Here is a 22623-nt window from a genome sequence, read left to right on the forward strand (position 1 = left end):
TTGGGTATTCTAAGTTTCTGGGCTAATATCCACTTATCAGTGAGTACAAAGCAAGTGACTTCTTTTGTAATTGGGTTACCTCACTAAGGATGATATCCTCCAGATACATCCATTTGCCCAAGAATTTCATGAATTCATTGTTTTTAATAGCAGAGTAGTACTCCATTGTGTAAATGTACCACATTTTCTGTATCCATTCCTCTGTTGAGAGACATGTGGGTTCGTTCCAGCTTCTGGCTATTATAAATAAGGCTGGAGAGATGGCTCAGCGGTTAAGAGCACTGACTGCTCTTCTGAAGGTCCTGAGTTCAAATCCCAGCAACCACATGGTGGCTTACAACCATCCGTAATGAGATCTGATGCCCTCCTCTGGTGCGTCTGAAGACAGCTACATATAATAATAATAAATAAATCTTTTAAAATAAATAAATAAATAAGGCTGCTATGAACATAGTGGAGCATGTGTCCTTATTACCAGTTGGAACATCTTCTGGGTTATATGCCAGGAGAGGTATTGCTGGATCTTCCGGTAGAACAATGTCCAATTTTCTGAGGAACTGCCAGACTGATTTCCAGAGTGGTTGTACAAGCTTGCAATCCCACCAGCAATGGAGGAGTGTTCCTCTTTATCCACATCCTCACCAGCATCCAGCTGTCCTGAATTTTTGATCTTAGCCATTCTGACTGGTGTGAGGTGGAATCTCAAGGTTGTTTTGATTTGCGTTTAAGAATCATCAGTTTCGCCAGGCAGTGGTGGCGCACACCTTTAATCCCAGCACTCGGGAGGCAGAGGCAGGCGGATTTCTGAATTCGAGGCCAGCCTGGTCTACAGAGTGAGTTCCAGGACAGCCAAGGCTATACAGAGAAACCCTGTCTCAAAAAAGAAAAAAAAGAAAGAAAGAAAAAAAAAAAGAATCATCAGTTTCACCATGTGGGTCAATCAATGTAGATTGCAGACTGGTGCTGGTACACTGAAAAGCACAAAAGATTTTTTGTTTTTGTTTTTGTTTTTGTTTTTCGAGATAGGGTTTCTCTGTATAGCCCTGGCTGTCCTGGAACTCACTCTATAGACCAGGCTGGTCTTGAACTCAGAAATCTGCCTGCCTCTGCTTCCCACGTGCTAGGATTAAAGGTGTGCACCACCACCAAGAGAATTTAAGTAATGCAAAGAAAGTGAATTTGGGGCTGGAGATCCAGCTTTGTGGTTAAAAGTACTGCCTATTCTTTGCAGAGGCCCTGGGTTCAGTTCTCAGCACCCACATGGCAGCTCACAACTGTCTGCAATTCTAGTTCCAGGGGATCTGACACCCTCTCTAGTTCCCAAAGGCACTAGGGACTCAATAGGTACACACACACACACACACACACACACACACACACACAGTGTTTGTGCGTATACATGTATGTGCATGCATGCATATATGTGTGTTTGGAGTTCAGAGGTCAGTGTCAGGTGTCTTCCTCAGTTGTTTCTTATTTACTGAGACAGGATCTTTGTTGAACCTGGAATGTACTAATTGTGCTAGGTTTTCTGGACATTGAGCTCCAGGGATCCTCCTGTATCCAGCTCCCCATCATAGGAGCTGGGGAACCCAACCTAACGTAGGCTTCTTATCCTTGCATTGCAAAGACCTTATGTTGTTTGTTTGTTCTTGTTGATGTTGTTGATGATGGTGATGGTTTTTGGAACAGGATCTCACTGTATGCCTGACTGGCCTGGAACTCACTTTACAGACAGGTTGACCCTGAACTCATAGAGCCCTGACTGTCTGCCTTGCACGTGCTCAGATTACAGGTGTGTACCATCAGGGCTCATGAATTCTTTAAATCAACTAGGTTGCTTACCCACATTTTTATTTATTTATTTATTTATTTATTTATTTATTTATTTATTATATGTAAGTACACTGTAGCTGTCTTCAGACACACCAGAAGAGGGAGTCAGATCTCGTTACGGATGGTTGTGAGCCACCATGTGGTTGCTGGGATTTAAAATCAGGACCTTCAGAAGAGCAAGCAGTCAGTGCTCTTAACAGCTGAGCCATCTCTCCAGCCCCTTATAATCTTTCAATTACCAAAGAGTTTAACTCAGATTTACTGATTAGGGGAATTTAATGTTATCTGTATACGGAATGAACCTTAGTCTAAGAACAACTGGGGCTGAGAGCCGAGGAAGCCCAGAGTGAGTGGAGTCCTGAAGTAATATGTGCTATTGTCCTGGGCACAGCCAGGTCAAGAACACCAGAGCCTCAGACCCATGGAGCAAATGACAAAGCCTTTTCTTCTAGTCTGTGTGGATATTGATAATGTGTGCAGAAAGTATCCACGCCATTCTTCCACTAGATGTCCACAGCCTGAAGACTGTTCCCCTATAGGGAGTGCTCCTACTGAGATCAGTTAAACCTCTCCTTGACCTGCTCTAAACCATAGACCTTGCCTCCTTATTTATCTGCAAGAACCTCTCCTCCCTGTTCAACTTTATAAACATGCTGAGCTTCTGGATGCTAAGGTTTCTGCAGTGGAAAGCCCAGAATGTCCTACCTGTGTCTTTTCTCCATTCCCTCATTGTCCCAGTAAGGTCCAAGCAAAGGTCATGCAGGAACATGGTAGGAATGGATATCATTTTATATATCAAAGGGGTGCTGAATCTTTAGGGATCATGGCAATGGAGGCAGTTAAGATAAACTGTACTATTGTACTGATTGGGTTATCTGAGTAAAAGGCAAAGGCATTCCCTGAGATGGAAAGTAAGGCACTGGTGTTTAACACTGAGTCATGTATGACCCAATAGGGAAGTTTCCTGCATCAGTAGATACTTGTTACTGAGGCAGGAGAACAACTACCTAGGGCAGTAGGGTGGAAGCTACTCTGCTCTGGGTTGGAAAGGCAGGGGGCATGGAAATGGTGTGAAAGAGGTAGTGTGTTTCTTCAAGAAGCCTGACTTAGAACAGTGAAAAGTGGAAAGTGGACTCAAAATGGGGCCGTCTCCTGTGATCACAGATCAAGGTGTGTGAAGAGATAAGTTAGCAGAGATGTGAAAGATGGCGACACGGAGAGGAGGAAGTGATAGACTGAGATCCTGAGAATAACAAGACAGTGGCACCAAAGCCCAGAGAGAGCATTAAGCCATGAGTGATAGAACGTGTCTTTCTTTGTTTATGGATCAAGTGAGTGTTGGTGGGTTTTGTTTGCAGACAGCGTCTATGTTGGCCTGGCTGGCTTGGTACTCATTCTGTAGACCAGGATGGCCTCAGACTCAGAGATTACCTGCCTCTCCTTTCCAAGTGCTAAGGTTAAAGATATGCACCATGTGTTAGTATAAAGAAGTTGGATTTCTTGTCCACTCCCAACTGCAGGCATCTTCTCAGTAAATGTGTCCTGTGCTAAGTGGGAGGAACCGTTTATCTGGGCTAAAACTTGGACCAGTAGACATGGGAGGTGGGAGAAGATGCTGATGAACACTGATTGATGAGCAGAGCCCAGAGCTGGTTGGTGTCATTTTCCCTGGCTTGCTCAGCTGGTCTGTTAGAGGAAGAACTCATTCAGAGCTGACCAATGCTGGATGAAGGACCTACTTTCTAAAACACCAAGGCTGCTGAGCTGGAGAGTGATTAATTGATGAGCCAAGGACAGCAAGAGGATACTGATAGCAGTAATCACAGCAGTGTTCAAACAGGAAACAAGGAGCCTCTAATGCTTAAAACCATTAACATCACAAACCACTCTACGATTTAATTAGAAGCACTGGAAGGAAGTTTATTGGTAATGATACAATGTTGCGAATACAAAGGCGTTAGTCGTTGCTAGAATGATGAGGAAGGACACTGAAGAACATTTATAAATAAGTTATCGGATAGGCAGGCAGGTACACACATGGCAGCCAGGGAGGAGAAAGGAGGTAAGCTGGACACTCAGGGATGCCACACCTTGTTTTCATGAAATTGAGCTTCTGCCAGGGCTACTGGCTACAACAATTTTTTAATGGATTTTTCCTAATAGAGTGTAATAACTAACTTCAGGGATAAGATTACCAGAAAGCATACACACTTGTTCTTTTTCTCCCTGCCCTTTTTCTTGCCTCTTTGGAGAGAGTCTACATAGCCCAGGATGGCCTCAAACTCTGGGTCTTCTAGTGTCAGCCCCTCAAGTGCTAGGATTACAGATGTACACAGTACACCCAGCATCATGCTTTCTTTCTCTAAGAAGCTGAATATACTCCCTAAAGGCTTACTATACAAGCCTATGTTATATGTGTCAGAATTAGATTATTCATTCTTCCAGTTAGCTTCAGCTGTCAACTTGACACAGACCAGATTTATCTGAGGAAGTCTCCACTGGTGGACCGCTTCAAACCTACTGACCTGTGTGGGCATCTCTGTGAGCATTTTCTTGATTGTTCACTGATGTGGGCAATACAAGCACTGGGAAGATGGCCCTGGGTTATGTAAGAAAAGCTGGCTTAGTAACAGCCAGGGGAGCCAGCCAGTAACTAGTATTCTTCTGAGGTCACTGCTTCAGGTTCCTGCTTTGAGTTCCTGTCTTGGTGTTCTTCAACAATGGACTAGAACCTGTAAACTGAAATAAACCCTTTCCTCCCCAAGTTGCCTATGGTCAGTGTTATCACAGCAACAGAAAAATAACTAGGACAGTCATCTAGGTTGAAGTCACGGTGGCCTTGTATAAAATAGGTCATCTCTACCCCATTGCTCAACAGCTATTATTTTGTAAGTGACATCAATTCCCTTGCTTTTCAGAGAGCACTAAAACCCTTTGTCCTTGCTTTTATCCAGGCATAACACACCCCACAGAAACTGATTCCACAAGAGAAGACAAAAAAAGTTTATCAATATTTATGACCATATATTGAGCCTTTCAAAGTCCAGAGCATCTTCTCATTATCTCACTTGGTTCCCACTACAGCCCTGTGAGGTAGGAATTATCCCCCTCAAAGAGCACCTTCCCCAGTACTACTTGTGATATTACCAATTTGACTGGGCAGCAACCCTGCTGTGGGCTAGTGGTCCTGGACAGAATAAAAGGAAGGAAGTGAGTTGAGCCCCAGAATCCACCTCTCTCTGTTTCCTAGTTGTGGATGCAAAAGGGACCGGCTGCCAGGAGCCCCCACTGGGACGATGTACTATATCCTCACACTGTGAGCCCAAATAAGTCTCTGAGTTGCTTTTGTCAGATATTTTTCACAGCAATAAGAAAAGTATCAAACTATACAATAAACTGTACTATGAAGATCAATTGGCTTGGAAAAGGGAATCCTCTGGATGAAAGACACCCAAGTATATTGACACCCAAATATTGCTGCACATAGTTCCTCAGGTAAGGACCCTAAGGGTAGAACTTACAAGAACATCAGGATGAAACCTTTTCTCTAAAGCAAAGGTTACAGGGAAGGAGGAATGCAAGCCCTGGTGGTTTAGGAGGACTGACTCACTCTACTCTTCTTCCTCCGAACTCGCCACTTCTTCCAAGTCACCACTTTCCCCTTTATACACTGGCAAATTCACTGTTTCCATTCACTAAACATGTACTGACCTGGAACTATCCCATAAATATTGCTATTTAAATTTATCAAAATTAAGTAAAATAAGAAATTTGGTTCTTCTAGTCTGCCAGTCCCAAATTACACCCCAAACACATTTAACAGCACAGATTACTGAACGTTCTATTAGTGTTGTATTGGACAGCTAATGCCACAAGAATGAAAATCTTTCAGTAGCTGGAAGGCTGAGGCAGGAGGAGTCTCAGCTGGAAGCCAGTCTGTAGTCCAAAAAGACGAGAGAAAAGGGAGAAGGGATAGACAGTGGACTTATTATGAATGAATCTGTGTCTCTGACTTTGAGATCTGGAGGCTTTGGAATGAAGGAAAACTAACGCTCTTCCTGTAACCTAGGATCTGTGACTACGTGGTTCTACCTCCTAACACCACGACATAGGTACCATTGTTATGCCCGCTGTACAACTATTACAAGACCCCATGACTAAGGTTCATGGGCTACAAAGGAACAAGTGATCTAGCCTGCTTGTGGGGCTTCAGAAAGGCTTGGGGGCAAGTGGAGATCAAAATCTATTTGTCCACACCAAAATACTTCCTGAGTATCACCGGAGCCTGTCTACAGAGTTCATTCATTCCCTGCTTCCTCGGACGATCTGCGGGCGGTCCGGGTCTCTACCCTGAAGCTTCACACCACGCAACTCTCTGACCCGGTTTCCTTCTGCGAGCCTGTTGCCTGAGGTCGCACCGGAATCCAAGACATACGCCAGCCTCTTTCTCCGCGTGTGGGCCCAAGGCTCGGCTCGTCCGCCCGCGCGCGTCACCCGCCTGGCGCACAGAGGCTTGGAACGCGCGTCCCGGCGGGTCCCGCCCGCGTCCCGCCCGGCCCGGCCAGCGGCGGGGCGCCTACCCTCGCAGATCTGGTCCCATAGGCTCTTCCCGGGCGGCTCGGCGACCTGCGGGGGTGACACGAGCACTTCGGGAGACCCGGGCGACACTGCGGGCACCGGCGTGCGCATAGTGACCGGCGAGTCCGTGGAGCCGCCCGCCTCCTCACGCAGCACACTGCGGCTGGATACTAGTCTCGGCGCCGCCATGGACGCGGTTTCTACAGCAACCCAGGGCACCGGGAGGCCGCGACCCGGAAGGAGAAGGATTTCGAGGGGGCGGGCCAGAAAGTCGAAGCTGACTTCCGGGTCGCGGCTGCGCGGCTGCTCACGTGGGGAGACTTGGACTGCTAGTGAACCAGGTGAGTGTGGGTGGTTTGTGCGGGGCCCCGAGGAAGGGGCTGCATGCTGGGGGAGAGGAAAACAAAGATAAGTCACCCCCAACTCGCCTGCAGCCCTCGGTTTCTCTCCAAGCCGTCCCGCCTTGGAGTAGGCATTGGGGATGATCCTGGCTAGCAAGCAGCCTGCGGTTGGAGGAGGGGCATACGCTCCTCTGGCTCGAGTCCATGTTTTGCACCTTGTTGACTTTGAGACCTAGTGAGTTATCGTCTCCGAGGCCTGTGAGGCTTATTGGTCACACTAACCCTATCCACAGCTACCGCGGGAATTTAAGAGTGCCTTCACACTGGGCATAGTGGCCCACGTCTATAACCCCGGCACGCGGGATGCAGATCAGCCCTAGCGAAGTAGTCAAACTTTGTCTCAAAAACAAGGCACTTTTGAAGAAAGCTTGTGTTTGCAGGTGATGCAGTGTAGGTTCGGTTCCACTTCTCGCGAGTGAAGTACAGTTAAAGGGATGGAAAAGAGTATGTTGATGTTGGCTGAGTGGCAAAACAAAGAAGTGGGTTAAGCTGACGCCTGGGACATTTTTGTCCGGGTTATTTCTCGTGATCACTGCCCCTAATCCTGTAGAATCATGGTCTTACTTGACACTGGCCTGTCGGGACTTGTATCTTTCTCTCCTTTGTGAGTCCTCTTCCTATGTCCTCTAAAAGTCAGTATGTCTTGAGGCCCAGTTATGTTTTCTTGTTAATTATCATCCCTGAAGTCCTGTTTATGTCATCCCTGTTGGCCAGAGTGACTTCCTTGCCTCAGCCCTACAGTACACATGTTAAGTGAGTTATATCAAGGCAGCTGTTTCATCCAGCTGCCCAGTCACCCTCCACTTCTGCCTCAAGGGTTGACTCTACTATCCTATTGGTCAAACTGCAAAACCATGTTCAATATTATGGAGTTGAGAAAAATGCCTCCATAATATTGGTGTATAAGCTTATACATGTCTGTGGGGACATTTCTTTCTTTTCTTTTTGGTTTTTCGAGACAGGGTTTCTCTGTATGGCTCTGGTTGTCCTGGAACTCACTTTGTAGACCAGGCTGGCCTTGAACTCAGAGATCCACATGCCTCTGCCTCCCAAGTGCTGGGATTAAAGGTGTGGGCCACCACGCCTGGCTGGGGGCATTTTCTTGATTAATGATTTATGTGGGAGGGCCCAGGCCTCTCCTGTGTGCCCCTAAAGCAAGGTGAGAGTGGACTTGATATGGCTCAAGTCTGGCCTAGATCTTTGAAGCTGCCCAGAGCAAGCTGAATCCTTTGTGGACCATGTTAGCGCTGAAGTCCAGGAGAGGTGCAGGATAGAGAAGTTCCTGGACTCTTTAATTTCCTTAGAAGCCTCCCATGTTTTGTCTCTAGTCCACAGAGTAGCAAGAAGCATACTGGTGATCATAGTGAAAGCCATGTATTGAATCCCGGCCACTTGTCGTAAGTGCTTCTGTTTTTCCCGAGGAAAGCCAGGTAATGAAGGTTTCCATGTGTTATTGCCACACGTTAATTCCTAGCAGTCACTTTGAAACTGAAGGCAGTGCCTGCAACTGTCTTGTAGACTGAGATAGCCCAACTTGTGTACCTTCTGGTTCAGTCTTTATATGGATGATAAAACTGGAGTCCAGAGGGGCCACGGGTATAGAGCAAGGAAGGGTGTGCCAGTGATTCTCTTTGACCCAAGAGTTTGGAGTCCTGGCTGGGGCTTGTCTCTCTCTGCCACGTTGTTTAAGTAGCTTGGGATGGTAAGAGTTGGAACAGGGGATTCCTTTGTAGACCTAGAGCAGGAACACTCGACAGATGAGCCAGAGGAAGGGGCTGACTATTAACTGTGCCATTTATTGGATCTGGTGGAAGACTGCTTGGAAGTTCTCTGCTTCATCTGGTTTAAAAAAAAAAAAGTCATGGAAGCCAGCTAAAGCCTTGATCACAGCTGCGCCTTGCAGTGCTGGCTTGAATAGGCGCTTGGTAAATATCTGTTGAATTTAGGTTTGTCTGGAGGTTTCAGGGAGATGGTGGACAAGGAATCAAGTGCTCAACGCCTTTTCTCTGGGCTCTCCCGGCACCTCTGAGGATGGATGTGTTCTTTCCTCCCAGAAAAGGAAACTGCCGTGCAGAGAGGTGGGGTGACAGAGTCAAACTGAGTGAGGAGTTTGGATTTGAATGTAAGGCCATCTGCATTTGCACTTCCTGCCATTTAATTGTCTTTCCTCCTGCTCCCAAGGAATGGGAGCTGTTTCCCTTTCTCCCGGACCACAGGCTGGGACTGGGTAGAATGATAAACTGCATTATTTCTGTTTTTCTTCTCAGTAATGGTCAGCAAGACCCAGAAAGCAGACCTGGGCCCACGACTCCCAGAGAAGAAGAAAAAGAAGAAGAAGAAAAAGAGAGTGGTTGCAAATGTCTCAGAACCAGAGACTCAATACTCAGTCTTAAACAGTAATGATTATTTTATAGATGCTTCTCCTCCAAGGGCCACATCCCCTTCTAACAATGTGGATGAGCTGCAGATCCCCGAGATGTCACTGAGCAAGAGAAAGAAGAAAAAAAAGTCCTGTAGCACTCACTTGGAGGAGTGCCTGGGGGCTGAGCCTACACGGGCAAGACAGAAAAAGTCACCTAGCCCTAGAAGGCAGGTCCTTGAGCAGTCAGCAGAAGGCCTCATCAGAGAGAAGAAAAAGAAGAGGCGGAAGTCCTTATCAAAGGCTGCCTCCCAAGGCTCAGGGCTGAAGACCTCCCCAGACCCCAAGCATGCCAAGGAGGTAAGCAAAACTAGTAGGAAGTCCAAAAAGCAAAGGAAGGAAAAAAAGGTTCCTGACACGGAAGCCTTTCCCCCCCAGGACGCTTGGCTCTATGAGGCTGGGGATGCTCTGCACTCATGCTTAGAGGGGGCAGAGGCTGAGGAACAGGCAGCCTTGGGGCAGAAAAGGAAGCAGGGGAGCCCGAGAGATCACAACATGAAGAAAAAGAAGAAGAAGACCCACCAGGAGGGAGACATCCTCCTGGTCAACTCCAGGATCTCCATGGAGAACAGCCTGAAGAAAGGGAGTAAGAAGTCAGTCAAAAGTGAAGCTTTGGAGTTCGTTCCAGTAGACAGCCCGAAGGCCCCTGGGAAGAAGAAAGTAAAATCCAAGAAAAAAGTGGACCAGCCAGTTGGTGAAGGGCTGGCTGTGAAAAGGAAGAAGAAGAAGAAGAGGAAAGAGAACGGAGTAAAGGAAGACCCCTGGCAGGAGGAAAAAGAGGCAGGTTTCATTGGAGTTTGGGGGTGAGGTTGCCATATGGGTGCCTGCATACATGTCAGCACAGGCACTTGTGCATTTAGCTGACATAACCTCAGCATCCTCGTGTGCGTGTGTGCGTGCGTGTGTGTGTGTGTGTGTGTGTGTGTGTGTGTGTGTGTGTGTGTGCGTGTGTGTGCGTGCGTGTGCAGTAATATGTACTGGAAAAGGATAGGAATTACCTGATTTTTAGTAAACTGGATCCAGAGGCTCCTGTAGTGTCACCAGTAATGCAGGTGTCCTTCACTATCCATAAATGGGGATCATTTTATGTAAATGTCTTGTGACTTGCTGTCTCTCAGGAGCCAGTAGCTGTCAGCTATAGGCTATAGTGTTGCTCCTAGCAACACTATAGATCTCCGAGTATGTTAGGAGATGTCAGTGTCCTTTCCCAAAGCCAGTGTCTCGGCAGCCCAAGAAATGACCATCTGCAATGGGAGCAAGACCTGGCTTCTCCAAGCCCTGTGGCTCTCACGAGGTGAGGATGGGCATTTTCTGAGGTGCGCCTGTGAGATACAGAGCCATCAGGAAGTTGTTGCTGGCCTGCGTCTACTTGCCCAGGCAGGGTTGGGGTCATGGGTGACCCCCCCCCCTTGCGGCCTGCAGGGTGGTTGTGGTTGCTGGCACTCTCCCAGCTTTGTCCTCATGCTTTAGGCTCTGTCTCACCACCCACAGCTCAAGTGTGAAAACGAGAAGACAATTTGAGGGAGACTGTTCTGTTCCATGATGTGGATCCTGGGTAGACTTAGGTCAATCAGGCATGGCACACCAGCTCTGCTGCTTTTTATTCAGAAACTCAGACTAGGGAGATAATTCAGTGGGAAAGAGTGCTTGCTCTGTAAGCGCTGGGACCAGAGTTCAAATCCCCAATGGTCACCTTAAAAGCTCTGCATGGCAGTATGTACCTTTAACTTCAGTATTAGTGGGGAGAGACAGACAGACAGACAGACAAGATTCCTTTGAGAGGCCCCATCTTGAGGCAATGAAGAGAGGGATAGAGGAAGACACTACTTGTTTCCACCTGTGTGCACAGTGTGCATGCAAAACACAAAAAATGCAGGGTAAGATGAACCTGGAGGTTTAAAGCTAGCGCCCACTCAATTTTAGGACCTCTTTCTCCCAGAAGACCAGGGAAAAGGTGTCCCCTCTGCTTCACACCTACCAAACAGCTTGCACACAGGCCAGGCCAGGAGCAATAGTGTAAGGAGGGGTAAGGAAAGCTGCCCCGCCCCTTGGGGGCCAAGCACAGCTTCTAAGGAAAGAATGCAAAAGCTTTGTCATTCATGATGGACCAGGAACTGATTGCCCCTCGCCTGCAGTTAGAGGGTACTCTGAGGACCTGGATAAATACGGTTGGGATTAAGACCCTGCTAGGCCATCTGCAGGCCAAGGGTTACTCAGTTGTACACCACCCATTGAGTCAGGAGACCTGGATTCAGATTAGCACTGCCACTGAGCTGCAGAGTGACCTGGTGGTTTCCCTTTCCCTCTCTGAGCCGCCTCCTCTCTGTCATCTGGTTTAGTGCCCGCATTGGCTGAAAGGGATAGGGGGCAGGGCTTTGTTGCCTCAGGCTCCATCTCCATGACAAACCAGTGTAGCCATGCCTGCTGGAGTGAGGGCTATTGATGGCTTGCCTAAGCTAACACCTTGCCTTCTTTGCAGGAGTCGGACACAGACTTAGAGGTGGTACTGGTGAAAAAAGGCAACATGGATGAGACCTGCATAGACCAGGTAGGACCCAGCCTGTCCTGTGTCCTCCCTTACTTCTTGTCACCCCCTAGATACCCTCACACCCGTCAGGTCACAAATTCGGGGCTCAGGGGGATTGGGGTCTCCAAAGGTGTCTTGTCCAATTCCATGGCACCCCTCTAGGGGCAGGTGAACTCAGCCCACCTGCCCCTCTGGCCAGGAGATCCCAAAGCCGCTGTGACTTTTTCTGAGGGTCCTGACAGGCCCTCTTAGGGAGCCTATTGAAAAATGTTGGGAAAATGGGGACCTTCGATCCTATAGCTAGAGCAGGCAAAAATGCTCAGCCATGCCCGCGGGGTATCTCCACCAGTTCAGGAGCTTGAAGAGAGCTTATAGACTAGTATCAACTGTCATGTGCATATCTCTATGTGGGATCTGGACTTTGTAGAACTGGGATGTTTTTAGGTTCCTTTACCCCGGGGCCTGGCAGGACTGAGGAGCTGTGGGGGCCTGGGGTTGGTCTGTGCTCCACTGGCTGCTGACCCTTCTCTATGAGTCAGCATGGCTCTTTACAGGCAGCTGTAGAGAAGCAGGAGGGTGTGTTGGAAGGATATCTGCACCCAGATAGATAACACCTGGTCCCCATGGTGCCTACTGAGGCAGCACTGTGATAGATTGCACAGTCCTCTGCCTCCTAGGTCCTCATCTCCACCTTAGGAGAAAAGGAAGATGGAGTAAAGTTTAGACGTGAGGAGGGCCACCCAGAAGAGATGGTGTGTGCCAGACCTGCTGTGGAGCTGTGGGTGTGAGGGAACTGCACTTGGAGGAGGGCTATGCATATATGGCCAAGGGAAGGGCCAGGGGAGAGTGGTGTGCTGGAGCCTGTCCAGGGTGGGCCCGGACCACTGGCCTTCAGGGCTCCTAATCTCCATGCAGGGCCAGGAGTGCTCTGCTCAATAGGCCAAGGTCAATAATGCCATAGTGGCCCAGGACAGCATGCAGAGGGGCCAGCCATGGGGCCCCAGCTCTCCTGGGGCCTAGCCCTTGGCTGGGGTCTCCTTAGCCCCTTAGGACACAGCCAAATGTTAAGCAGCCACAGCTACCCAACACTGTGCAGAGCTCTTGGACTTTGCTGCTCTCTGCCTACTAAGTGTCTCTGAGGCTTAAGGATGGCCTTGAGTCTCCACTTCCATTTTCCCCATAAATACTGGAAAGTGGTTATGTGTAAAATGGGAAGATAACATGTCTGAGAACCCTCCTGCCCACTGTCATAAATGAGCTGCTCGTGCGTGCTGCTAGCTCCTTGCACTATCTGTGGCTGAGACGGGAGGCAGGCAGCATGCAGTCTGTCCTCACTGCATCTGTTGTGTTGAACCTCTCCTGTTTCCCTCATGCCTGCTTTTTGTGCTACAGCAGCTGCTGTAGATTGTGTGGTTTGAATTGTATGAAAGGTACCCTCACTTCAAAGTTCTCGTCATGTAAAGGGGAAGCAAAGTTGGACCTAAATTCTTGAGAAGGAAGCAAAAGCCCTGGAAGCGTCTGTAGTGCTCTGTGGGCTGCTCTGTGCCAGCAGAGCTAGCCTCTCAGGAGAGCGCGCGCCTGCGCTCTGCTTCTTCCCCAAGGTCAGGCTTTCCAGTTTCTGCAGATAACTGATCCAGTGATCAGAAAGGGGAAGGGAGTTTTGCAAGGCTGCACAACCTGTTTAGCAGCATTGCTGGGATTCCAGCTTGTGTCTGGCTTGTTTCTAGAAAGGAGAGCTGTCCTCAGGGAAGGCGACTACAATATGCACTGCACAAGAGAGGGCCTCAGCGTTTCAGTTGGCCAAGTTCCCACACATCACTGTTACTGGATGTTCTGGTAAAGATGGATCATCTTATGTTACAGGAAAATCACTTGTCAAGAAATTGTGCCCATGACAAGTGTTTCAGGCCAGAGGACCAACTATTAACCAGAATGTCCTCTGCTCTGGAGCAGAGTAAAGCTCTTGCTCTTCCACCTCACCTTTACGTAGCAGTAAGATCAGTAGAGAACAGGGTCTCCTCGGCCTCTTCATTTTATTTAGTTGCTTATTTACTCATTTATTTTGTCCTTGCATAGGTGAGACGGAAGGCCTTGCAAGAAGAGATTGATCGTGAGTCGGGCAAGACAGAGGCTTCAGAACCCAAAAAGTGGACGGTGGGTTTGTTGTGGGCTTGACATCCAGAACCTAAGGTGCCCAGCTGACTAGGCACAAATTGGTCTGAGCCAGCTTCACTCCTTCTAAAGGGCTGCTAAGGAGCTGGCCACTGAGATGTGCCCCCTAGGCTGCATGTCCTGTTGTGGACAAAGGGGTGATCTGCAGGCTAATCTCAAGGGGGTCTTTGTAGTTGCAGGAAGTACCCACGGAAGGCTGTTAACAGCATGCAGGAGGAGTGGGATTTGGGGCTAGACCTCTTAAGGCACCCTTGGGAAATATCCAGACCCTATCTGAGAAGGTAGGAGATAATATGAGGGCCATGGACTTGGCCACCTAAGTTTTACAGCCTGGCCGTGGCACTGCCTCTTTGTGCCTCAGTCAACTTCATAAGCTCAGTTGCCAGCTGGCATCTACTGGGCTGCACTGTGCTGTGTGCGGAGGTGTACAGGGCCCTCCTCAGCAGATTCTGTGTAGTGCCTGGAAGGGTGGGTGTTGGCGTGGCGTCCTGTACTAGATGATCAAAAGTCAAGCTTCTCAGGACAGGTGACCTTAGCTTAAGATCCTGAATATGGTGGCACTAGTCCTTAGCAGACAGGGCAGTGGCAAATGCAGGACCCAAAAGTGGGAGTGGACTCAGACTGAGCCCTTGTAAAAGCCAGGCTGATGACAGGGTAGCAGGAGCAAGCTAATGTGTCACACCATTACAGTCCAGGACCACAGGGAAGTTTCTACTAGGTGATGACCTGGGGGAGCCACTGCAGGGCATAGGTAGGAAGGGGACCAGGAGGAAGAAAATTTTACGGTATATGTGGAAGGTGTGGCCATGGACTTGGAGTGAATTCAGAGTGAAAGGGGAGGACCACACACACGTGGAGGGAAGGCCAGTCTATGTACTCTGTTTTTAGCATCCTGTTTAACAGATGTTGGCCCATCCTCTAGAGGACTTTGAGGCTTAGAGAGAGAGGTTGTGACTTGACCAGCCACACAGGTGGGGCTTCATCCCAAGCTGCATAACTTCAGGGTCACTCAGTCTTGGGGACCTGAGCCAGTCTTACAAACCTGAGGTGGAATGGGTCTTGGAAAGTTCTCACATTTCTAGCAAGAAGGATTTGTACACTGGTGATAAATAGAGCATCTCTGCTTCCTGACCTTTATCTTGTTAGACTAGAAGAGTACCTAGCTGGTGAGTGCCATGCTGTGGGGGGCTTTATGGAGGATGAGGGAAGGGTGATGATGTGCTGCTCTGTACTACGAAGAGGAGGAGAAGGGTTAGAGAAGTTGCTTGCTCGGTGCTTAAAGCACTTGCCACTCAATCATGAGGTCCTGCCGGGCGTGGTGGTGCATGCCTTCAATCCCAGCAGCCTTCAATCCCAGCACTCAGGAGGCAGAGGCAGGCGGATTTCTGAGTTTGAGGCCAGCCTGGTCTACAAAGTGAGTTCCAGGATAGCCAGGGCTACACAGAGAAACCCTGTCTCAAAAAAACAAACAACAACAAAAAAACACAACAACAACAACAAAAATCATGAGGTCCTGAATTGGAATTCCCAGAAGCCACATGAAAGCCAGACACATAGCACAAGTGTCTGTGATCTCAGAACTCCTATGAAGTGGTAAGAGTCTGTTGTGTGACACTGATATATGGCGTTACAAAACATATACTCATTCCACATAGGGAGCCAATGTCAGACCAAAGTAATGATACCACCAAAGCTTGATAAACAAATTACTTAATTGAGGTTACAGGAGTATGGGTTACTTAGAAGAGCATGGATAACTGAAAGGCAGCTGCATTACCAAAAGTCTACCCTAGCATGGATGACAGCTCGTGAAGGCTAGAGCACTGGAGCATTCTACATGCAGGCAGTTCAATAGACATGCAGTCCTTACTGCTTATGTAGCCTTGAGGAGGGAGGGGCCTTCTGAACCTGCTAAGTTTCAGGATTGCCTAAGACTTAGTGAGTTGTTTACTTCCTGGGTCTTAATAAGCTCCCCTCTCAGAATGAACTGCTTAAAATCAGAGGATCAGTATACAACACAGGCTATATAGGAGGATCACTGGAAGCTCGTGGCCAGCCAAGCACATGCAGCAGAAAAACCAATAGAGATCTTGAAGTGTTCTTGCTATCACCATGTGTTGGGAGAAGGTAGAGCACAGATTAGCTTGGTGTGCAGTGATATTTGTTAGAAGCCAATGATGGGCTCTCAGGTTGGTCATTCCTGAGTTGGGAATCATCTGAATATATCACCCCCATTAAGCTCTAGGCTTCATTTCCTCACCTGTAATGTGGGAATGAGTAGCCATATTGAACGAGACAGTTCATTGCCTGGCTGAGAGTGAGGGAAGCTTTGGTCTTCAAGGGCAATGACGGCCTTTTACTTTCCACACAGGGAACCCAGTTTGGCCAGTGGGATACTGCTGGCTTTGAAAATGAAGAACAGAAGCTAAAATTCCTGAAGCTTATGGGTGGCTTTAAGCATCTGTCCCCGTCATTCAGCCGCCCTCCCAGCATGACGATCAGGTCCAACATGGCCCTGGACAAAAAGTCCTCAGAAATGCTCCAGCAGAGTCTGCAGCAGGACTATGACCGGGCCATGAGCTGGAAGTACAGCCACGGGGCTGGCCTGGGCTTTAACTCTGAGGCCCGAAAGGTCTTCTACATTGACCGGAATGCCTCCAAGTCTATCAAGTTGCAAGATTAAATATTATTGTCTTGTTCTTCAAACTGCATTTCTTGATCAGTTGCATCCGTCAAGTTGGCTTGAAATAGTCACCCGCAGTTATTGAGGACCAATAGGAATTGCTAAAGCCTCCTATTTTCTATGTTAAACATTCCACCTTCGGGTGACAGTATTTTAATAGTAGCTAGCAGTTGTTGGCACATGGAGGGTCCTGACTAAATTGTTTTCCTTGCATTGTTACACTAATTATGGAATGGGTGCTGTCCTCATCTCTAGCAAGTTCAGGGATAAAGTAATAAATGGCCTAGGGTTATCTTCCTTTAAGTGCCATCAAGAGTACATCACCCAGAGTCACTCAATTATCAGTGCAGAAAGCAAGTGATATGCCATGACTTGCAAGTTTGTTTTCCTTCTCCCTTATCGGGAGGCAGGTGTGGTGCAGCAGGCAGACCTGGCCAGTACACCTCTGAGCTGGCCTCTTTCCAGCCTTCCTCCTTCCATCTGACTGCTGTGCTTGGATTTGATGCTGCTGTATTGGCTGGATCTCCAGTCATTTTGGACAGTAGGTCATCCTGCGTATGGACCCATGACAGATTCTCAGCAGCATGTTTTGTGTTTGTGTTCACTAGACAGAAGACCTTGGACACTTGTGTGATGAAATCAAACATATGGAGAAAAAGATACTTTGCTGCAGGCACCATACCCTCCCACCCCACCCCTCCCTCCCAAATCACAGCAATCTTCATGGAGCTCCTGATACAGAGACCCATGTGACATGATATTCTCTTCCACCAGCTTTTGGCAGTCTGGTATCAAGGTTCAGAGAAGGTTACTTTCCTGTCTTGGCCTGATTTCTCACAGGCAGAAACACTGGGTGGGGATGGAGGTGTTTGATGCTGCACTCAGCCAGGACATTCATTCATCCTTCCAGCACCATCATCAGTGTTGGTGCCTTCATGCTGCTAAGAAGATGAGAGACAATTCCCAGCATTCCAGAGATGGGAGAAAACCTTCTCTACAACCAAAGAAACTTCTGGCAGTCCTTCAGGGAACCTTTGATGACTTCATTCAGCTCTGTAGTTTTTCCTGTATCCGCCCCCTTGGTAAGGAGATGCCCCTCAGGCCAGCCAGGGAGAGGGTGAGGTTGCAGTACTGCCAAATGGGCAGCAGGGGTGTTGCTGTGCCCCCTACCTTGTTCCTGACCTGTGGGCATAGGCCATATGGCAAAGATCTGTTTACACCACTTTCCTGGAATGAACTTGGCTTTTCATCAATTCAGCCTCAAGATTCAGAAAAGACCACTTCCAGTCACTTCAATGGCAGAATTCTGCATTTGAGTCAACTCCAGACAAATCTCCCTCGGCCTTGGTGAACTCTGGGAACAATCTGCATAACTTCAATAGTTTGTGTTCCCCAGAGGTCACATTCCAGTCTAAGTGTCTTAGCTCATCAAAAACTTGCACATGGCAATCTTATGGGTGGTAGATGGTTTTCTATTTTATGTCACATATGCCTTGGAAACTGTCATCAAAGAGTGAGAGCCAGATCTTTTTCTTAGCTGCTACACATACCTCAGTGCTGAAGGACTTGATTTTGTAGCTTGGTACCTCAGCATTGACTTAGGTGCTCCACTAGCCCACCTTTCTCTAAGTAAGAATTGAAGTCTGTAGTCTATCTCCAAGGCACTGGAGGTGGGGTCAGTGATCTAACACAACCTTGAACTTGACTGATTCTCTCAGGCATTTCTTACCAGCTTGGTGGCACTCAAGCAATATCCTTGTCCAACAGTCACCAAAATCTCATGATTTTGTTCTTGAGCTGATTTCTGTGCAATATCTGCTTGGGCCCATGAGGCCCTGCCCTGAGGCTACACGTACAACCAGACTAACGTGTCCAAAGGCTCTCAGATACAGGTGTCCCTGCTCTTAGTACTACTTGCGTTATGGTAGGCAGGACACACATATACCCAGCAGAAGGGAAATTAAAGTCACTAATCACATGCTGCTATTATTATTATTATTATTATTGGTTTTTTGAGACGGTTTCTTTGTGTAGCCCTGAAGACCATGCTAGCCTTAAAAGTCACAGCGATTCACCTGTCTGCCTCCTGGAGTGCTGGGATTAAAGGTATGCATCACTACTGCCTGGCTTCCAGCCACCACTGGCTATCAGATAAATCTGAAATAAGATCCTTGATAACCTGAACAGGTTCTTTTCTTCACAATTCCCTAACTGATAGGTAGCAGAAGAATTAGTGTGGAAGAGACTTGGAAGACACTACAGACACTTGGGAAGGAAAAGGTCACAAGCCAAGATCACAGGCAACCTACAGAAGCCATGCAGCATCTCTTTCCACCAGAGTACCCACAAAAGAACTTAGACATAGGGATACCTTGACCTAGCCCAGAGAAACAAGTGAGTGCTGACCAACAGCAGTCAGACAGTAAAACCACAGGAAGTCACTGTACTTGTAATTTTTAAAGGGATAAGAACCAGGAAGCACTTATAGATGGACATGAGGCATCCTGTTTTTCATTTCCTAAAAGTCTCTTCACATGTCCTCAGGAGAAGTAGATGCTGTTTGTGGAGGCAGGCTTCAAAGACTGGGCTGTCAGTAACACTTCTGCCCAGGTCAGCAGACTGATACAGGAGCCCCATGGTGTGTGTGCCCAATGTGAGGCTAAGCCAAGGTTAACACAAGCAGTGGGAATTCCCCAGGCCAGTGTAAGCTGCTTATGCTGTTATCCTGGGCAGCCTTGAGGCAGGAGAGTAACTTACAAAGGATTATTTATGAATTTGCCAGTTATTTTTGAAAGCATTAGCATCACAGTGAAAGTGACATATAAAATAATTTTAGTAGAAACAGTTTGGTGAAATAAAGGCCATTTGGGAGTATTTGAACAACACCATCGTGCATTCTGGGTTCTGGCATGTTTGTTCACAGCAGGAGGAAAAGCATTTTTTTAGCATCTGGTTTTTGTTTTTGAGACTGGGACTCATATCCCAGATTAGCTTCAAACATGTAACTGGGGACCTTGATCAGATCTTGATCCTCCTGTCTCTACCTCCTAACTACTGCCATTCCAGGTCTGCACCATGGCACTCTGTCTTATGTGGGGTCCTGTGTCTGCCAGGCAAGCATTCTATTAACTGAGCCATATCTTTCGCCTCATCTGGTCATTTTTGGTTTGGTTTTCGTTTTAAGAAATTGTATTCAATTCCTTGGGCTGGAGGGTACTCATCAGTTGGCCCCAAATGTATATACAATAGTAACCCTGCTCTTCTCTCTCTCTCTCTCTTTTTTTTTTTTTTTTTTTTTTTTGGTTTTTCGAGACAGGGTTTCTCTGTATAGCTCTGGCTGTCCTGGAACTCCCTCTGTAAACCAGGATTGTCTCAAACTCAGAAATCCACCTGCCTCTGCCTCCCAAGTGCTGGGATTAAAGGCATGCGCCACCACCACCTGGCTGTAACCCTGCTCTTAAACTAGTAAAGACACAAGTTGTGTGTGTATGTGTGTGTGAGACTTTATAACTTCTGAGGTTAGTCATGTATAGTATTTCAGATAAATAAAATCCATGCCTAAAGCACAAATAGTTTTTTGAATGTGTATGTTTTGCCCTGACTAGTTTTGAGCAACCCTGCTTCCTCCTCCCAAGTAGCTGCAACTTGAAGTATGTGCCACCAGGGCAGTATAGCCTGAAACACAGCTGAGCCAAACTTGGATGTATTTTCACAGGAAGTAGTAGGTTCCAGGTTATGACTCAGCAGTCAGTGCTTCTGGCCAGTGACTGTGAACTGCAGCCCACGGCAATCAAGGGCAGTTATAAGCTCACTCAGAAGCACTGCCCGAGTGCCCAGCAGTGTGTGGATCTGGATGTGCTTGCTAAGTCAGAAGTGATCAGCCAACAGCTGGAAACAGCTGATTTTCATAGCCCAGGTTGACCTTAAACTAATGGCATCCTCTGCTTCTTTCTCTTAAGTGCTGGGATTACAGGTGAACACCTCTATTCCCCATAGGTTACTTACTGGACATTGCTACTGCGACTATCAGGAGTCTCAGATGAGACCTCAGTTTCTCTTATATTCTAAATCCAAATGTGCCACGAATGGCTGAAAAAGAGTCAGTGGGCAAGCTGACATTATTCCCCAAGGTGTTTAATAGGACACTGTCTCTACCCTAAGAGTGTGTGTGCAACTGGGGGCTGCTATTCAGCAAATGGAAATACCCTTCAGAAAAGAAAGCCCTGAACCTTGGCTGCTCTCCACTAGTGCCCACAGATTCCCGGGCTGGGAACCAGCCTTGCCAACACACACCAAGACACTGCTATCTAAAGAACAAGACTGGGTTTTAATGTTCTGTCAATTCCCCTTCTGCTGTCAGAATAGCCAAGTAGAAGGCAAGAGCTTAAAACCAATCTGTATAAAAGTAAAAATAACAAAACCTCTAAATTCCAGGAAGAGTTAATGGCAGCCTAGCAGATCTTCCGGGATGTGGCACTGGGACTCCCGAAAGGCAAGTCCTCAGGTCCTGGTTTGCAGAGGGAGCCTTAGGGCCAGCTCTGACAGATGATTCATGTCAGGTTGTTTGCTTCGCTTCTTGATGTAGTCCAGAGTTTTCACCTAGAAAGAACAGCTCCAGCTTAGATTTGCTTTTGCAGCTCTGACCTGGGGCTGGAGCCTCTTGTGAATTGCCTCTAAGTGAGTTTACCCTGCCTAACTGAAAAAACGGGGCATCTCCTCTGGGTAGCATTAAATTCAGTCTTGGGGCCTGGACACGTAGCTCAGGTGGCAGAGTGCTTACATGCACCAAGGCCCGGGTTTCATCCCCAGCACACAAAGCTAGGTGGAGGGTCTCGAGTTTAAGGGTAACCACAGTTGCTCCTTGAGACTTGTCTCAGGAAAAGATTCAGTCTTGGCTGTGGCCAGGAGTGGGTGATTGACATTCTCAGTAAAAACGAAGAGGGTGTGTCTGGGAATGTTTTCTAACAGTCTGGCACCCACCTCAGGGGTGACAGGGCACCTTAAGGTGCTGCTGATGTTGTGTCAAGGTCAGTGTCACTCTGGCTGGCAGGAGCCCTGGTGCTTACCATAGTCCTTGTGTCTGCACAGCCGTGTCTCTGTGCCAGGTGCCATAGGTTGACAGAGAGTTGGTTCAGCTTGTTGTTACGAAGATCCCCGTGGGCTAGGATGCTATTGAAGAAGGAGAGGCCCAGCAGGCTCTGTCGCTTCAGAGCCTGGAAGAGAGAAGGGAAGATATGACCTTGTCCTGGCACACTGGACTGGCTCAGTGCAGATGTTCTTGGTAGGGTGGTCATGGCAACTTTGCCATGTGTGTGCTGAGCCCACCCTCCACACCTGTAAAGCATCGGTGAGCTTTACAACACAGAGGGAGGGAGGGAGGGAGGACTGAGGCAATACTAGCTCTGCTTAGCCCCCGGCTGTCACCCTGGTTAGGAGAGCCCCATAGTCCCTGGGTTGGAAGTGAAGCCTAACAGCGGTGGAACAGCTGTGCTTCGAGCACAAGTCAAGCCGGAAGGATTCCTCACAGCTCTCAGCCATGGCTCAGGCTTCTGAAAGCTGTAGTCACTGCTGATCCTAACCAACAGAGCTCCTGAACCAGGGCTCAGGTTCTGCATTTACAAGACACCAATTGCACGGACTGGTGGTGCACACCTAACCCCAGCCTCAGGAGGGAGAGTCAGGAGGGTCAGGGGTTCCAAGTCATCTTCGACTCCAGGCAAAGTTCGAGGCCAGACTGAGCTATATGAGACCCCCATCTCCAAAAGTCAGAGAACAAAAGAACCTGCTGACACTGTAACAACAGACCTTTCTGGAATCTTGCTTTGTTGGATGATCTATGAGGTACCTCACCAAACAACCTTCTAACAATACATGACCAGCTTTGAATGGCAGAGACAATGGGGAATAGAAACAGTATTGCAGTGACTGCTCAGGTGAAAGGGCACAGAGAAAGCCACATCTACTGGTGGGCATCTGTTCTTCCTCCTCATCAAACTTCCCGATAACA

The 22623-nt window shown here is 48.0% G+C and overlaps 3 protein-coding genes across 5 annotated transcripts in view; 1 reads left to right on the top strand and 2 right to left on the bottom strand.

Moving 5' to 3' along the window:
• Iqck (IQ motif containing K) overlaps window positions 1-6612 on the bottom strand; it is a 116289-nt gene extending 109677 nt beyond the window's left edge. The window contains exon 1 of the mRNA XM_021166501.3: window positions 6417-6612. Within this exon, the coding sequence (XP_021022160.1) occupies window positions 6417-6603 (187 nt within the window). The 5' untranslated portion in view covers window positions 6604-6612. The remainder of the gene's footprint in view (window positions 1-6416) is intronic.
• Knop1 (lysine rich nucleolar protein 1) lies at window positions 6596-20186 on the top strand. Of its 3 annotated transcripts, XM_029480188.2 has the most exons (6): window positions 6707-6755; window positions 8144-8245; window positions 9083-10014; window positions 11714-11782; window positions 13838-13915; window positions 16305-20186. In XM_029480188.2, exons 3-6 carry the CDS (start codon window positions 9085-9087, stop codon window positions 16614-16616), a joined length of 1389 nt encoding a protein of 462 aa, XP_029336048.1. In that variant the 5' UTR covers window positions 6707-6755; window positions 8144-8245; window positions 9083-9084; the 3' UTR covers window positions 16617-20186. The 3 variants fall into 3 exon arrangements, with proteins under 3 accessions (XP_021022157.1, XP_029336049.1, XP_029336048.1); XM_021166498.3 differs by lacking the exon at window positions 8144-8245 and having other exon boundaries at window positions 6596-6755; XM_029480189.2 differs by lacking the exon at window positions 8144-8245 and having other exon boundaries at window positions 6596-6755; window positions 9083-9534.
• A 738-nt stretch (window positions 20187-20924) lies between these two features.
• Window positions 20925-22623, bottom strand: part of Vps35l (VPS35 endosomal protein sorting factor like) — a 99772-nt gene continuing 98073 nt past the window's right edge. The window contains exons 30-31 of the mRNA XM_021166497.3: window positions 21683-21829; window positions 20925-21215 (exon numbers count right to left, since the gene is read on the bottom strand). Of these exons, the coding sequence (XP_021022156.1) occupies window positions 21117-21215; window positions 21683-21829 (246 nt within the window). The 3' untranslated portion in view covers window positions 20925-21116. The remainder of the gene's footprint in view (window positions 21216-21682; window positions 21830-22623) is intronic.

The sequence above is a fragment of the Mus caroli genome, unplaced genomic scaffold, assembly GCF_978045245.1.
Source record: "Mus caroli unplaced genomic scaffold, Mus_caroli_1 scaffold_8, whole genome shotgun sequence".
Classification (NCBI taxonomy): domain Eukaryota; kingdom Metazoa; phylum Chordata; class Mammalia; order Rodentia; family Muridae; genus Mus; species Mus caroli.

Excerpts from the sequence above, each read along its gene's own strand:
- Knop1 (XM_021166498.3), top strand. The coding sequence starts at position 6,602 with ATGGACGCGGTTTCTACAGCAACCCAGGGCACCGGGAGGCCGCGACCC. Across the intron at positions 6,756-9,082 it reads TTGGACTGCTAGTGAACCAG|TAATGGTCAGCAAGACCCAG; the intron begins GTGAGTGTGGGT and ends TTTTCTTCTCAG. Across the intron at positions 13,916-16,304 it reads CAGAACCCAAAAAGTGGACG|GGAACCCAGTTTGGCCAGTG; the intron begins GTGGGTTTGTTG and ends CTTTCCACACAG.